We start from the raw sequence: 17,618 nt of genomic DNA, 5'->3' as shown, positions 1-17,618 counted from the left end.
TAGAAATTAAACCTTAGTTTTATAAATTTCAAAACTGTACAGACAGAATGTGCAGTATTAGCTTTGCTGACACTATCTGGGATAAGAAGAATATTTACTTGATAGGAATAAGTCACATAAATATAGAAGACCTTAATAATTTTAGGGGGGTACCTTTGAACAAGTTTTATCTCTCTCATGTTGTTTTTTAGAAACTCATCCTAGTAACTGGTTAGATAAAAATGGTCAGAAATACTGAATGCAATGTGTTAAATGATTTTCAATGTTTAGAACTCTGTCAGAAAAAAATAGTATTTTGGAAAAAATGGATGTAATAGAAGTCATAATATAGAAGTAAAATTTTTTTTGTGGGTTACCTCTGTGAAATCTCATACAAACCTCTAAGACACACTAAAAATCTGGAATACCTCATGTATGCATTGTGTTCCTTTTTCATTTTTGTCAACCATTTACATTTTCACCAATGTCTGTGGATCTACCCTCTATCAGGATTTTTCTTGAACCTGTGGGTTTAGTGATGAACAAAAATGATAAAGTCTCTTCCCTGTAAGAACATATATAATGACTACGCATATACATAAGCCCATATGTAACTAGTAAATTTAAGGAACAATATTCACAAGTGTCATACCATTTGAAGCAAATTGAATAAAAGCACAGTGAAATTACAAAATTTGGTGGATTAAAAATAACAGAAAATTATCTTAAATCCATTAAGGAACTAAACACCATTCCCAATACGTTTGAGAGGCAACAGCAACAAAAGAAACTTTCTTGATTTAAAATAAAATCAATACTAAAATTATAATCTATTTAGAAATAATGAATGGCCTATGTATTAAAATATATGAATTATTTTCAGAGTGGTGGTCAAATAAAAATGTAAATATGTAAATGCATTTGTTGGAATATAAGAACATATATGTATTATCAAATATTAATTTTTAAAAATCCTACAAATATTAAAAAACCAGAAGGGAATAATAAAGACAAAAAATAATTAAAATGTATTAAAAGCAACATTAAAGAAAATAATGCCAACACCTGTACTTTTGAAAGACATATATAGTAGAAAAGAAGCCTCTGGGAAATACTAATAAGAAAAAAAACAAACAACAGGAATGAAAAATGGGATAGCACATAGATATAAAAAAACATTACAGACATTCATTTTAACATTTCTAAGCGTTATACAGGTAATGCCCACAAGCTGTTGACAGAAGTGAACACAAATTCTCTCAATGTTTGCATCAGGCCATAACGGTATAATTCAGGAAAAATAGGCAGCTCGAAGTAAAACTACATGAACTATATTAAACAGGGAGTATGAGATAGGCCAAAAAAGTTATATATTAAGAACCTTTCCAAAAAAGAAAACGAAGTGTCCATATATTAAGATAATAAAAAAAAGCTCATATGTATACCTACTGTATAGTCAAATACATTAAAAATTAAAAAAAATTAAAGCTCAAAATGTAAGCCAGAAGAAAATATCCAAAAGCAGTAGTAAATTGAGATCTAATACAACTTAATGAAATGAAAATTAAAAATCAAAAATTAAGAAATGGATGAAAAAACAATAGCTTGGGTATACAAAGTTAAAATAGACTTAGGAAAAGTATCTAGAATGCAATCTAAAGAGAAAGAGCAATGGTAACTACAAAAGAAAATTTGCATGACATGAAGAAAAAAGTTAGAAAATTTAATTGCTGTCTAATTGGCATCTTAGAAGAAGCTAATACACAAGAGGTGTCTTTTTAAACAGATAAAGCTGAAAATATTCCAGAATTGTTGAAAGAGTGGCAATTTAGAAAGCACAGTTAATTGCAAGTCAAATGAATGAATAAATAAGTAAACCAGAGTCCCAAACTATTCACAATATAGTAAAACTATAGAGCACTAAATACAGGTGTTATAAGCGCCAAGTTGGTAAAAAAAAAAATTATAGGAAGGGCTTTTAAACTGACCTTTGACTTCTCATCAAGGACCAAAACCAGATGACCAAAGAATCAGTGAGTTAATCTTCAGTGTGTTAAGTCACTACCAAGCATTCTCTACATAATAAAAACATTTCTCAAGAATGAGGATGAAATAAAAATCTTTTCATAATAAAATTTAAAGCATTATACAGTCTACAAACTCTAAGGGAATTTCTGAGACATTTATTTCAGCTGGAAAAAGTATTCCACATGACTCTGAAATGTAAAAATAATGTGGGCAAAAATAATAAATAAATTAGTAATAAAGCATTGACTGTATAAAATAATTTTAAAAATTAATTTATGAGAATACAAACAGGCTAGAAGTAATAAACTGGACAAAAATACCTTAATAGTTTAGAGTGGGATGATCTGTCAATGGTTACAGCTGTTTAGGCTTCATTTATTAAGAAAAGGATCAAGAGTCTTTAATTAATTCTTTACCTTACTTGAGACATTGCTAACTATGAAAGCTAAACTAGCAGGTCTAAATGAGACTTTCTAAACAAACAACAACAAAAAGCATGAAAAAACAATAAAAAAATTAAAAGGCATGAAAGGGATAAAAAACCAAGAAAAAGCAAATAAAAAATTGACACAACTAGAAAATCATAAAGACAAATGTGAAACTGTGGTTTTTTTTTTTAAATAACCCTTTAAATGCAATATACAAGTGGTAAATATAAAGAAAGGTTGAAACTAAAAAAGGATTGAAATTCAAGAGAAAGGATGTCAAGCAAAGGGTAACCAAAAGAAGTGACAAAGTTATATTAATATTAAAACTATTAGTCTTCAAGGCTAAACACGTTAGCCTATAGATGAAGCAGGCTACCACACAAAGGTAAGAGTTCAGTTCTGAAGAAAAATATAAATGTAAATTTACATATACCTTAATAAAGGAGCTGCAAAATATGTAAGAAAATGGAACTATAAAGAGAAATGAACAAATCCACTATCATAGTTGGAGACTTGAACACACCTCTCTCAGGTGATACTCAGACAACAAAAAATTAAGTATATAGAAGATATAAATTGAAACAAAAATTGCAAACATAATCTAATAGAAAATACTGCATACAATCTAAAACGCATTCTTTCCAAAACTATGTAAAACATTAAAAAAGATCACTACATCGAGGCTATAATTCACTCACCAAATTTCAAAGTTTGTTAAATAGATGACATTCTCTATAAACTTAGATTATCTTCCCACAATCAACAGAAGACCAAATTATTTTTCAAAGAAATTTATGAATCAATGAAATAATTATAACAGAATATAGAAAATGCTATGAATTGAATGATTGTGAAAATAAAGGAAGTCAGAAGAAATGTATAGCCTTAAATATTTATTTGAGAAAACAAATATTCAAGTACATGAGTTGATCATCTGATAAAAATAAGAGTTTACAAAATAAGAGTTTACAAAAAAGGTACATCTTCTCCATCTGAAAACAGAAAGTAGGAAACAATCAAGGTATCACTAGAGGTCAATGAAACAAAACATACAATAGTGGATGACAAAAGCCAATCTCTGAATCTTTGAAAAGAATATTATAAATGAACATCTGAAACCAGTGATCAAGAAATGTTTTAAGGCACAAAAAGACACTAAGAATGTTAACACTAGGCTATACAACCTAAAACAGTCAGATGAGCTCACTGTTACAGCTCTGGTTCACAGCAAGAACCTTAGCACAAAGAAAGGACTCAACAAACATTTGGATCCATGAATAAAATTTGGATTAGTGAATAAATTATCTTCCCACATATAACCACCTGCCTAAAGCAATCTCCTCCTCCTTGAATTAAATTCAGCATGTCTGCATCATAGGGGGAAGCAACCCCTGAGGCCCAAGGCCAGTACCCCCTCCCCATCTGCACACCCTGTGTTCAAACCAGTCCCAGCTCCTGTCATGTTATTGGCTTCTGAGTATCTGTACTAATAGTTCTTCCTGCCAGCATATGAAGATGAACAAATACGCAACTGAGAGAGATCCAGGGCTTTTAATCCACAGATGCCAGAGCTTGCTGGGATGTAGTCAGCAATCAGGCTGAACTCAGGAGTTCACAGTCTTTCCTGGAATGATGGTTGGGGGTGGTGAGGGAAGTCAGAGGCCTGGGGAAGAAGACAGGGGTTAGCTCTGGGTGGGTTGAGCAAGGGAATGAGGTGTTAAACTATAACATAAGCTCTTTCCTGTTCCCACCATCCATCTGCTCCATGGGTAGCAGAGCTCAGATGCACAGAGAGGCTTTCCCTCTTTCCACACTTGCATCCAGGGACACCAAGGCCTAAGTTGGGTCTGACCTATTCTAGGATCTTTCTCCATGCTGTTGTCCTCTGGGAAGTCATGGCAAATTTGCATCTCCAGCAGGTTGTAGACTCACAGCCTTGGAGAAATACAGTATAGACAGTGGGTAAGGCCAGTCTCCCAGCTTCTGTCTCCACCTGCCTGCCCATGCCCACCTGTTCCATCTCTCACTTACCTTGAAGGACACACCAGCATCTCTCCCCATAGTGTCTCCTGTACTCTGCTCCTGGGGTCGAGTCAGCTGCTGGGGTTTATCATCTGGAAGATTCTCTGCCTCAGCTTCAGCCTCAGGGAACAACAGCTTACCCTGCAGGGTATACAGAAGCTGGAGGAAGGTCTGGTACCTGTAAAGAGGAGGTACGTGTGAAGGAAAGGAATCTCAGCTGGACCATTCTGAATCTGCAACCCATGCTCCCAACCTTACCTCTGCAGCTTGTCCTGCTCCTGTTCTGCCTGCTGCTTCAGGTTTCCAAGTTTCTGAAACACCCCCTCAAGCTCCTGCTGAGTCCCTGTCTTACGCTCCCTCACCTCTGCAGAAACTTTTGCCAGATGCTGCAGATGCTTCTCCTGCCAGGAGTGAGTGTGCAGACATTACGCATCAGATGTTGAGGTCTTAGAACCATCCCTCCAACCCCTCCAGCCTACACCCAGCTCAGGGCTCAGGCTCAATGATGAAAAGAGGGACTCTATTCACTTCAGAGTAGAGTAGGGGCCTAGAGAAAAGGAAAGATCAGAATGAGCTGTTCTAGGGTGAGGCATTCTTGGAGGGAGGGGGCACAAAGGTGATAACACTTATTTAACTTGCTATGTGCCAGGTACTATTTTAAGCCCTTGCTGTAATGATCATTTAATCATCTTAATAACTCTCTAAGAGTAGGTGGTATTATTGCCTCCATTTTAGATAAAGAAACAGAAAGTTAGGTGACTTGCCCAAGGTCATGCAGTGGTAAGTGGTGATACTGAGATTCAAGCCCATGTTGGTATTTATATTATAGTGCCTCAAAGGAAGAAGCAAAACGAAGGTTTTCTAGACAGGGGACACAGTCCATATGATGGCATGGTGGTGGGAAGGGATATTCTCCTAGGAGGATGAACCTACCTGTTGTAGTTGCCACTGGTTCTGGGCTGCTCTGCGTTTCTCCATGGCCACTTGTTTCTGCAGACAAGCAAGGGAGAGGGACCAGGAGAAGAAGTCTATTTTTTCTGGCTGGAATTTTGGGAGATTGCAAGCTGGCACAACTCAGCTTGCTCACTCTTTCCCTCTTCCTATCTGACTGCCCTTCCCTCCCTGTACTCAGGACCCCTGGGTGTACCTTGGCCTGGAGCTGCTCAAAGGCTTCCTGGAGTTGTGTCCGCTTCCTCTGGGCTTCCTCCATCTGAGTCAGGGCCTTGGTGAGGCCAATTTTGATGGCCTCTACGTGCTCCCTGTAGGTGGCCTTCAGCTCTTTCCATTGTTCCTTAGCTGCAATTGCCTCCTGTCCTGAGATGAGCCACCAGGAATGAGAACATGAGTGAGGGTGGCCTGCTAGCCTGCCTCCTTGCAACACTGGGCCTCCTTCCCATCAGCCAAATGGGAGACCTATCTGAAATCCTCCTTCCTTCCCCACTCAGGCCAGATGCTACTCCAATCCCCTGCCTACTCACGGCTGGTGTCTTCAGAAGCCAAGGGGTCCAGACCCTTAGCAGTGTCCTCCTGAGCCAGGATGTTCTGCAGGAAGTCCACTACCTGAAGCTGGCTGCAGAGCAGCTTGTCTTTCTTCTGGGAGTCCTGCTCAGAGGGAGGGCAGAGACAGGGAACGTCCTTACCTCCTTACAGGTTTCCTTAAAGTCTGCTCTCTGCCAATGCTGCCCTGTATCTCAATAAGAGGAGCCAGGACCAGACCCTGGCTTCTGAAAGGCTCGCTCTCATCTTGTACATACCACCACAAACTCAACCAGGATCTTGGCTGGCAGTTCTGCCTCCTCCTGCAAGCCTACAGGTTCCAGGATGCCTGCCACCTCAGCCAGGACCCTGGAGGGGTAAGGAAACAGAGGAAATTGCAGCTTCTTGTGATGCTAGTTCTACAGTTCTTGTGTGTACACAAATGTGGATGTGTATATCAGTATGTATACTATTGAGAGTCTTGCCTTGACCAGAGTTTACACAAGGGCCTGAAGGGCCTACAGCCTGCAACCAGGAATGGAGTGCACGGAGGGCATACAATGATAATACGTGCCCAAAGGAAAATCAGCAGGGTTAGTAGATAAGGAGTTTGAGAAAAACGCTGAGATTTTAAATAGGGAGTGTCTCACTGAAGAGAAACCATTTGAGTCAAGATGTGAAGGAAGCCGGGAGATATGCATGAAAGGGGAAGAACGCTGGGCCTTGGGATCCCTCCTGGCAGTGAGCACCAGCCTTGGGGCAGGGTCTTGGAAAAGCTGAGAAAGGACTCAGGGCAGAGGGCTGGATGCCTGGCTCGACTCTAGGGTTTTTCATTATTAGGGACTGGAGAAGTCTACGGGGGGGCAGGGATGGGGATGAGAAGTGATTGGGAATGTGTCGTGTTGGGACAAGAAGACAGAAGTCAAACAGTCTCCTAGAGCACATCCTGTGGAGTATGTGGATGTGGGGAGCGGCGAACGGTCCCCTAAAGGCCGTACTCCTGGAGCAGGCAACAGTCACCTCAGGAACCTAAGACGGGACTGCGGTGAGGATCAATTCACGGCAGGGTCGAACCTCAAAAGCTGTACAAGGTCGAGGGCAGCAATCATTACACATAGGGGACCACAAGGTCCTCCCAGGCCCGCCCCCAGCTGCTACTTGGCCGCAAACACTTACTCTAGGGCTGCAGCTTCCGCCTCTGTCTCCGCCGCCTCCATCCTTCTAGGCGCCGCGTTCAGCCGCCTTCCCACAATCCCTAGGTATACTTTGAATTCATAGTCGACTTCGCGCCGGGGCAGGCGATTGGCTGCAGGGATTAGTGGGCGGGCATCAACGACCATTCTGCGCTCTAATTGGCAGGCGCAGATTCGCACGTTGGCGTGCCTCGCTGCTTGGCGCAAGCGCGCTTATGGCTAGGCGCGCACGGGTTCTGCGCCTGCGCGCTAGGCCGTACGCGGTGCCAGAGACTGTAAGTGGAGCTTGAACTCGGCGGTGCGCTGTGAAGTTCTTGCTCTACTGGAAAGACGGAAAGTATTTCCTTGAGTTTGCGTTTTAGGGGACACTTACAGCATTGACACTTTATTTAAAATATTTGCTACTGCTGTAGAAAAAAAAAAAAAAACCCGAAAAACCGTGGGGCTGTTTCTAAGACGCTGGGAATCAGTAAAGAAGAATAGTGATCCGGGAGATACAGGAAGCAAATGATCTGAGCTAAAAAAGCGAGCTGCTTTCAGAGATACTAATATTTTATAGAAGAGATGCAGGAGAGTGAACTCAAGCAGAGCCCAGCGGATTGCCTGCGTTGGCAAAATAGAACTGATATTCTTGGGAAACCAAGGTAGGTAATGTTCTTTGCAGAGTACAGGAGAAAGAGAACTGCTCAGAGAGAACTCGGTATTCATTCACCTGAGTACTGAGCAGTATGTGTCTCAATAAACTAGCCAAAAGATTTTTAAAGGTATCAGGACATGGCCGGGTGCAGTGGCTCACGCCTGTAATCCCAGCACTTTGGGAGGCCGAGGCAGGTGAATTACGAGGTCAGGAGTTCGAGACCAGCCTGGCCAACATGGTGAAACCCCGTCTCTACTAAAAGTACACACAAAAAAAAAAATTAGCTGGGCGTGGTGGCGGGCGCCTGTAATCCCGGCTACTCGGGAACCTGAGGCAGGAGAATTGCTTGAACCCGGGAGGCTGAGGTTGCAGTTAGCCGAAATTGCGCCACTGCACTACAGCCCTAGTGACAGTGTGAGACTCCGTCTCAAAAAAAAAAAAAAAAAAGGACATTACGGAGGGTCAGAAATAGTCACTATTTCCACTAACCAGGCTGGAAAACTTCATAGTCCATTGGACGTTGGATAGAGTACACAAAAAAAGTCTTGATTTAGTAGTTGTTTATTATTTAGTAGGCAGTAATTAGTCCTAGCTGATCAGTGCTCTAGTGCCATCTAACTCTTAAAAGTAAGACCCAAATGGATCAAACTTAACAAACCATGACAGATGACAAGACCAAACTTCAGTAGTATTTATAGAAATAGAAAAATGTTCACAAACCAGTTAAAGTGCAATTTACATATGTCATGCAATGAAAAATTACCAAGCTTGCAAAAAGAAAAAGAAAAAAAAAAAAAACACATAATGAGGAGAAAAATCAATTGCTGATCAGAACTGAAGTAATGTTAGAATCAACAGGCAAGGACATTAAAACAGTTATTGTAACTATATCCCCTATCTTCAAAAAAGATTATCAGAACTATAATGAAAAAGGTAAGTGATGGTAAAGATGTAAAGAAAGTGGAATTCTCATGTTGATGATGGGAATGTAAAATGGTGCATAGACTTTGAACATAGGGTTACCGTATGAGTCACAGTTTCACTCCTAGTGATATATCTAAGACAGATAAAAACATGGAGACACAAAAGTACACAAACATCCATAGCAGCATTATTCACAAAAGCTGAAAGGTAAAAACAACCCAAAGGTCCATTAACTGGTGAGTGAAAACACATACTTTCATTCAATGAAGTATTAATCAGTAATAAAGAGAACTTTATTACATGCTAAATAACGGTTACTGCATGCTAAAATATGAACGAACCTTGAAAATATACTAAGTGAAAGAAGCTAATTATAAAAGACCACATAATATCTTATTTCATTTATGTTAAATGTCTGGATTTGACAAATCTGTAGCAACAGAAAGTAAATTTATATAGTGCTTGTCCAGGGCTGGGAATTGGTGGGAATAAGAGGTTGAGAGAGTATGGGGAGGGACTGCAAGTGGATATAGTGTTTCTTTTAAAGGGGTAAATTAAATGTTCTATAATTAAGTTATGGTGAAGGTTGCACAATTCTATACAGAAAACCACTAAATTTACACTTTACTGCTGTCATAAAAGCTGTTAAAAAAAGTTAATCAAAGACACAAAGCTTGTAATAAAGACCTAAATCAAACTTGTAGAGATGAAAACTACAATGTGATAGATGGAATTAGATGGTGTTAATAGTATGTTACACATTGCGGAATGAAAGTGAAACATAGGTCTAGAGAAACTACCCAAACTGAATCACAGAATATTAAAAAATGAAAATAAAGTAACATGAACTAATCAGTGGTGAGCTGTGAGACAACTTCTAACAGCCTAATATACTTGAAAGTGGAGTCTCAGAGAGAGAGGCAAGGGGAGAGGACAAGAAAACGTAAGTAATAAAGACCAAAAAATTTGAAATGTGATGAAAAATATAATTCATATATTCAAGAAGCTTCACAAATCTCAAAGAAATATTAAGAAAATTACATCAAGTTACACCATAATTCATAACCTAAAACCATTGATAAAAAATTCTAAAGTAATTAGGGGTGTTGGGGCACATGTTACATAGAAACAAATATCAGGATTACAGGAAATTTCTTTTTGGAACAATGCAAGCAAGACAATAGAGTAACATCTTTCAAATACTGTAAGAATCAAAAAAGTCAACCTTGATTTCTATTTCCAGCAAACAGCTTTCAAAAATGAAGGCTAACAAGGCCAGGCGTGGTGACTCACGCTTATAATCCCAGCACTTTGGAAAGCCAAGGTGGGCGGATCACGAGGTCAGGAGATCGGAGATCAAGACTATTCTGGCTAACACTGTGAAACCGCACCCCCCTCCCCCGCCCGTCTCCACTAAAAATACAACAATTAGCCAGGCCTGGTGGCAGGCACCTGTAGTCCCAGCTACTCAGGAGGCTGACTCAGGAGAATGGCATGAACCCGGGAGGCGGAGGTTGCAGTGAGCCGAGATCACGCCACAGCACTCTAGCCTGGGCGACACAGCAAGACTCCACCTCAGAAATAAAGAAATAAAGTAAGAAAGAAAGAAATAGAAATAAAAATAAAAAGGCTAACTAAACACATTCTTAAACACACAAGCATGGAAGGCAATTTTCAGCATAAGATCCCACACTACAAGAAACATGGAAGAAGTTTTTCAGGCTGAATGAAAATGGCATTAGCTTCAAATCTGAATGTATACAGAAGAGTGAAATGGGCCGGGCGCGGTGGCTCAAGCCTGTAATCCCAGCACTTTGGGAGGCCCAGGCAGCCGGATCACGAGGTCAGGAGATCGAGACCATCCTGGCTAACCCAGCGAAACCCCATCTCTACTAAAAAATACGAAAAAAAACTAGCCGGGCAAGGTGGCGGGCGCCTGTAGTCCCAGCTACTCGGGAGGCTGAGGCAGGAGAATGGCGTAAACCCGGGAGACAGAGCTTGCAGTGAGCCGAGATCTGGCCACTGCACTCCAGCCTGGGCGACAGAAGGAGACTCCGTCTCAAAAAAAAAAAAAAAAAAAAAAAATGAAATGTGGTCCTGGCTACTTAGGAGTCTGAGGTGGGACGATCACTTGAGCCCAGTATAAAGCTGTGATGAGTTGGTCATGCCATTGCACTTCATCCTGGGTAACAGAATGAGACCCTATCTTTAAAGAAAAAAAAATTGTGATGTGGGTTTTATAGCATATGTAAAAGTAAAATGTAGCACAAAGTGTGAGAGAGAAGAAATAAAAGTAAATTTATATGCTTGTACAGTTTCTCTGAAGGTTGTGTATCAGTTGAAGGTGAACTGATGAGTTAAAACTGTGCAGTAGAGTCTCTGAAGCAATAGTGCCAACACACCTTAGAGGGGCTACCAATGAGTCATTTCCTTGTGTGATTTCTTTCTAGTGCAGACAGAAATGTGACCAATAGAATACAATAAAGGTGATGGGATGTCATTCTATTGATTAGGTTGTTTATTAGGCAGAGGGGATATCATTCCACTCATGCCTCCATTTTCATGTATAGCAGAAGCTTAGCAGACTGCATTAAAAAAAAGAGGGATTCTCCTTCTGGCCTGGAAGAAGCATGCAACCATGTTGTAAATTGGCTGTGGTAAGTATCACATGGCAAGGAACTGTGAGTGGCCTTTAGGACCTGTAAATAGATCTGAGCTGATGGCAATGAGTAGATGGGGCCCTCAGTCAAACAGCCCTGAGCAGATTACGTTTCTACAAACAATCAAATAAAAAATAACGCTACTCAGTTAACATCTTGATTGAAAACTTAAGAGACCTTGAGCAGAATGCAAAACCTTGACCCAGTGAAACTGTCTTAAAATGTTGACTTATAGAAACTGTGAGATAATAAATGTGTTTTTTAAGATTCTAAATTGTGATAATTTGTTACACAGCAATAGAAAACTATTACAAACTTCTAAAACAAATTGTAGCTAACAAATCAATAAAGGAGATAAAATAGAATATAAATAACTAATCCAAAAGAAGGCAGAAAAAGTGAAGACGAACAAAGAAAAAAATGAAGGGAATAGAAAACAAATACCAAAATGTTAGGGGTAAGCCTAAGCATATTTGTTATCACCATTAAATGTAAATATCTTAACTATACCATTGAAAGGAAGAGATTATTAGATTGGATACAACAGCAAAATTGTGTTAAGTACACTAAATATAAAAAAATAAAAAGATGGAAAAAATATTCCATGCTTATATTAGTTAGATGAATGCTGAATAATTATACATTTGTATATTTATATATATTGATATAATATACATTTATATATAGTATTTATATATTTATATAATACATATTTTATATAGTATTTATACACATTTATATATGATATTTATATGTATTTATACATATTTATGATATTTACATATGTATTTGTAATATATATATTTATATATAATTATATATATTTATATATAATTATATATTTATATATAATATTTATATTTTTTTTAGGCAAAAGGCTATCACCAGAAGTAAGAAAGTGATATTATCATGATAAAGGGGTCAATCATGTGAACTTAATCATAAGTGTTTTTGTACACCTAATATGAGACCATGAAAATACATGAATCAAAAACTGAACTGCAAGGAGAAATAGATAAATCCATAGTCATCGTTGAGATTTCAGTAAGCCACTTATAATAATGTGTAGAACACTGAACCTAACAGCAGAATAGTCATGCTTTTCCAGTGTATATCCAACAGTGAAGTCCATATTATGGGTCATAAAATTAGCCTGAACAATTATAAATGAATAGTACAATACACAATATTTAGTTTTTTTGTTTGTAAATGATCTAAATAGCCTCCTATATGCATTGAATGTGATGATGTATGCTAATATTGCAGTCTTTTTCTTTGACTTAATTAAGTCCTAATTTATCTTTAGATTTCTGCTCAGATTTTTCAGACACGAAATAGATTTTTGCTCAGATATTTCAGACACGATCAAACCTTCCTTCACCTATATGCCTATATCAGACCTCCTTACTATAGCCTCACAAAGCTCTACAGACTTTTTCTGTTGTCACAGTTGCATTTTACATCTGCTTGTAGAATTATTTGAGTGGTATCTCTTCTTTTCTAATAAGCTTATTGAGGATAAAAGTTATTTTTTGTTAATAGTTGATAGTAATAATAATTTGTTCTATGCATATTAGGGACAATTTATGCAAGGCTACAGTAGGCCACTTTAAGGATATTGGTTTTATATAAACGTGGTAGTAATCTATTGAAAGTTTATTCAGAATTAGATGGCAAGTCAGGTTTTAGTATTGCAAAGTTAAGCCTCAATCATGGGTGGAAAAATAAAAGGTTGAAAAATGTTATTATTCCAGTGGCCTTAGTAAAAGGTGAAAACATTTTTGGATTCTATAATAAGTAACTTGGCACTAAAGATACAAATAGCTCAATATATTTACGTAAAATAATTCATAGGTTTTATCATTCATTGGATACATTGGAGTTACTAAACTATATATAAAATATATTACTTCAGTTTCTGATGGTGCAACTGGATTAACTGTGATGCAATTTATTTAAATAGGATTCCTGGAAGATAATTCTATTTGACAAATGACAGAGGAAGATCTTCAACTTGATTTTGTTGACCTACCTATTTGAAGTGTTTTAGCTATTCATGTGTATATTTTTAAAAGACACTTGGATGTGTCTTGAATGGACAAGGAGGTTTAGGGCTTGGAAAAATATGAGAACTGGAAATATATATTTGATCAACACAAATATATAGGCAATTGAAACTGTGGCCATCAGTGGCATTCCCTATGCTGACTATAGAGTGAAAAAGAAAAGAATGCTGGAATCAGTATAGTTGAGTAACTGACATATTGTGGATTTGTAGAAAACAGATGAGTTTCTAGTATCAGAGAAGTACCTACAGTGACAGAAGCATTAAAATAAATAAATTGAGATGTGTAATACAGACAATTCTTAGAAAAATTTTCAGCAATTTTTCATTTGCCAACGTTTTAATGCTCTCCATTGCAATTTGTATTGTATGTATACTTGTGATTTAGTGAAAAACGTTTTTCTTATGCATTCCATAAAGAATCTTCTTGCTGAACTAGTAAGAGTTCTTTCTGCTTGATATGTCTATTTTTTAACACTGTCTACCTATTTTACATTTATGATACAGTAGATAAATGACACTTGCTAAAATGCACATTTTGACTACAGTGGCAGGGATTGGCCTTATGTGTGAGAGTTTAGATCCCTTTGATCTATTTATCACAAATTCCTATGAAGATACTGCCTTTTGAATAAGATACTTTCCAAATATATCAATGACATCACTGTTAACATCTAAATTTAAATAGTGTTTGGTTAAACTGAAGACCAAACCATTCAAGGATAAAACAACAAATTGCAAGTCAAAATGACATGCTACAAGGTGAAGTTGGAAAATAGGACTTTAAACATCATACTGCATAAATTTGTCAACTCTGTTTCCCCCTCCACTTGGCTCTGATTGGGAGAGATCTGGCCTAAAATTCTAGTGAAAATAACAGTAGATCAATTAAAAAGTTTGAATCTAAGTCTTACTTCTTTCTGTGTTGTCCAATATGCAGCTTTTATTGTTTAGCACATACGAAATGGCTCTGAAAATAGTTGCATTATCACTTAAATAGAATATCCGACTATATTATTAAAATATATGAAGTGAGCATGGAGGCAAATTCATGTAGATTTATAGAACATTAAGCAAATATAAATAAGCAGATAAAACATATGTTTGCATTTGTCTATAGGCAGAACTCCTCCAGTACTTAATAAAACATCAAAACCAACATCATACTTTTGGAATCTATTTTTATTGCATAGAAACTTCTGTTTGCTGTGTTTATCTTTCTCAGGATTGTTTTAGGAATCGAAGCTATTATTTCCAGATCATCACTTCCTTGAGGCAAGATCATCTAAATGAGTCATGGAAACCCAATAAATAAAACATATAAAAATACATATGTATGTTAATATATACATATGTTCCCTGCCTCTCTCTCTCTCTACCCAATCTACATATATCTTTGCATGCATGTGAATATCTTACATTGTAAACATTATCTAAAAAGTAATATCTTGAAATTCAGTTAATTATCTCCTTGAATTTTAACACTAGCCTTTTTTTCTGAATAGAATCTCTGATTGTTTGCTTCCTATGTCACATTTATTCACAGGTAGCTAAAATGTAATTTTATTGTGATGTTTATTAACTTAGAGGCTTAAACAATAATGGCTTAAATAAAGCACATGTGCTATAATTATTTCAAAGGATGCCTAAAAATGCACCTGTAGAAATCAGTTCACTTTGTATATGTATAGCAAAACATCATATTGTACACCTTAAATATATACAGTAAAATATTCCATGTGCTGTGTGTTATACTTGTCAAAAATATTTCTTCTACCTTCCTAAATGGAATATTTCTACATTTATATCACATCCATTAACTGATGGATGTTTTTCCACTATTTCTTAAATATTCTCCAAGCAGCCTTTTTTTTTTTTTTTTTTTTTTTTTGGAGACGGAGTCTCGCTCTGCCACCCATCTGGAGTGGCCGGATCTCAGTTCACTGCAAGCTCCGCCTCCCGGGTTCACGCCATTCTCCTGCCTCAGCCTCCCGAGTAGCTGGGACTACAGGCGCCCACCACCTCGCCCGGCTAGTTTTTTTTTTTTTTTTTTTTTTAATTTTTTAGTAGAGACGGGGTTTCACCGTGTTAGCCAGGATGGTCTCGATCTCCTGACCTCGTGATCCGCCCGTCTCGGCCTCCCAAAGTGCTGGGATTACAGGCTTGAGCCACCGTGCCCGGCTTCAGTCTTAAAACTTATATAATTTAACCTGCTGAATTTTTTTAAAAAGATACTTTTGGTCTTAGTAACTTTTGAAAAACATTTTTCCATAACTAGACAAAATGATAAAATTTAAAAAACAAATTTGGGCCAGGTGTGGTGACCCACACGTGTAATCCCAGCACTTTGGGAGGCCAAGGTGGGCGGATCACAAGGTTAGGAAATCGAGACCATCCTGGCGAACACAGTGAAACCCCGTCTCTACTAAAAATACAAAAAAAATTAGCCAGGCGTGGTGGTGGGCGCCTGTAGTCCCAGCTACTTGGGAGGCTGAGGCAGGAAAATGGCATGAACCCAGAGGGTGGAGCTTGCAGTAAACGGAGATCACATCACTGCACTCCAGCCTTGGTGACAGAGTGAGACTCCATCTCAAAAAACAAACAAACAAACTTGATAAATATTTCTTTGGTTTGGGTGTTTGAATGCATTAAAGCAAGTTTTATATTTGATCACAACTTCTACACAGTAAACTTATATGGCAGATAATAAAAAAAGTGTTCATTAGGGACTCAGACTCTTGATGAGCAAAATACTTTTGCTTTAATAAACTAATGAATATATTTTTTCTGATTTTATTGTGTGTTTTCAGTGTTGCTTTGGGAATAAGGAATCCCCATTATTTAACCTACATTTTAAAACAGTTTTATAAAAGTAGAAATTACATGCCTAAAATGTATTGATTATAAGTATAAAATTTAGTGATTTATTACACTGATAGAATTTTGCAATCAGTTGTAAGACATTTCTAGCACCCTGGAGAGATCCATTTTGTCTCTTTGCAGTGAATTGCAGTTCCTACTCCCTGGTCCAGAAAAAAACAATGATACAGTTTTTGTCTATAGACTGGCCTCTTATGCACATTCAGGAAGTACACAATATGTAGGTTTTTGCATCTTTCTTCTTTCCCTTAGCACAGTGTTTCTGAGGATCATCTGTGTTGTAGTATACATCAATAATGTATTCCTGTCTATTGATGAATATATTCCATTATGTGGATATACAAGATACAGTTTACTTGTTCACCAGTTGATAGAAATTGTATTGTTCCAGTTATTGACTTTTATAAATAATGCTGCTATGAACTTTCCCTTAAAAGTTTTTATGTGGGCTAGGAGCGTGACTTATGACTGTAATCCCAGCTCTTTGGGAGGCTGAGACCAGAAGAGGCCAGGAGTTCAAAACCAGCCTGAGCAACATAGCAAGACTCTGTCTTTACAAAAAATACAACACTTAGCTGTGTGTGCTGGTATGCACCTATAGTCCAAGCTACTTGGGAGGCTGATGCAGGAAGTTTGCTTGAGCCCAGAAATTCAAGGTTGCAGTGACCCCTGATTGTGAGGTGGAAATTAAAGAAAGAAAGGAGAATGAAATTAGAAAGAATAAGGTTTCTGTATTCAGCTGACTCATCTGCAAGGCAGTGACAGGCAAAAGCTAGACCTAGGCAAAAGTTCTGATAACATTATCTAAGAAGCCAGGGCTCAAAGGAATGTGCTTTGGAGACTCTCCCAACACTCCTTTAACATAAGGAGAAGAAAAACAAATTTTCTCTAATGATATGAGTAAACCTATGAGTTTATGGATTCCTATTCTCTGCAACTAGTAACATCAACTATTCTGTTTTATCTAAGTGGCAGAGAAGATCATAGGAAGCCTGAGCAGGCCTGAACTACAGCCACCTAGGTGCCATAGCAAAAGTTATGAGATAAGCCCCTACAAGGCACTTGAGTAAAACCTAGATAACAGTCATCTAGGCCACATAGCAAGATGTCGTATATAATCCTGAGTTATGCACCTGACACAATTTGATTAACTGTCTTTGCTCTGCTTCTACACACTTCTTTCATGCCACTACACTTCACACCACTGTAAGCTTGCTTCAAACTAGCCAACCTCCTTTTTTAAGTGTGTATAAAAGCCAAGACCTGACTTTTTTCTTAGTCCAGTTTTTAGATGTTAAGTACGCTAGGTCTGAGTGCATTCACTAA

The 17,618-nt window shown here is 37.7% G+C and overlaps 1 protein-coding gene across 3 annotated transcripts; it reads right to left on the bottom strand.

Annotated features, from left to right (window-relative positions):
- Positions 1-3,132: 3,132 nt before the first annotated feature.
- On the bottom strand, positions 3,133-7,191 carry ZWINT (ZW10 interacting kinetochore protein). 3 transcript variants are annotated; one of them, XM_025397790.1, is made up of 9 exons: positions 7,110-7,191; positions 6,212-6,302; positions 5,936-6,059; positions 5,605-5,771; positions 5,391-5,447; positions 4,716-4,858; positions 4,467-4,635; positions 4,288-4,370; positions 3,133-4,098 (listed from the first exon to the last, which is right to left on the bottom strand). In XM_025397790.1, exons 1-8 carry the CDS (start codon positions 7,148-7,150, stop codon positions 4,329-4,331), a joined length of 834 nt encoding a protein of 277 aa, XP_025253575.1. In that variant the 5' UTR covers positions 7,151-7,191; the 3' UTR covers positions 3,133-4,098; positions 4,288-4,328. The 3 variants fall into 3 exon arrangements, with proteins under 3 accessions (XP_025253575.1, XP_025253576.1, XP_025253573.1); XM_025397791.1 differs by having other exon boundaries at positions 4,467-4,598; positions 4,820-4,858; positions 7,110-7,185; XM_025397788.1 differs by lacking the exon at positions 4,288-4,370.
- Positions 7,192-17,618: the final 10,427 nt, after the last annotated feature.

This window comes from Theropithecus gelada, chromosome 9, assembly GCF_003255815.1.
Source record: "Theropithecus gelada isolate Dixy chromosome 9, Tgel_1.0, whole genome shotgun sequence".
NCBI classification, from domain to species: domain Eukaryota; kingdom Metazoa; phylum Chordata; class Mammalia; order Primates; family Cercopithecidae; genus Theropithecus; species Theropithecus gelada.
Note: the sequence above shows the minus strand (reverse complement) of the source record. Positions and strands in the feature narration are given on the sequence as shown.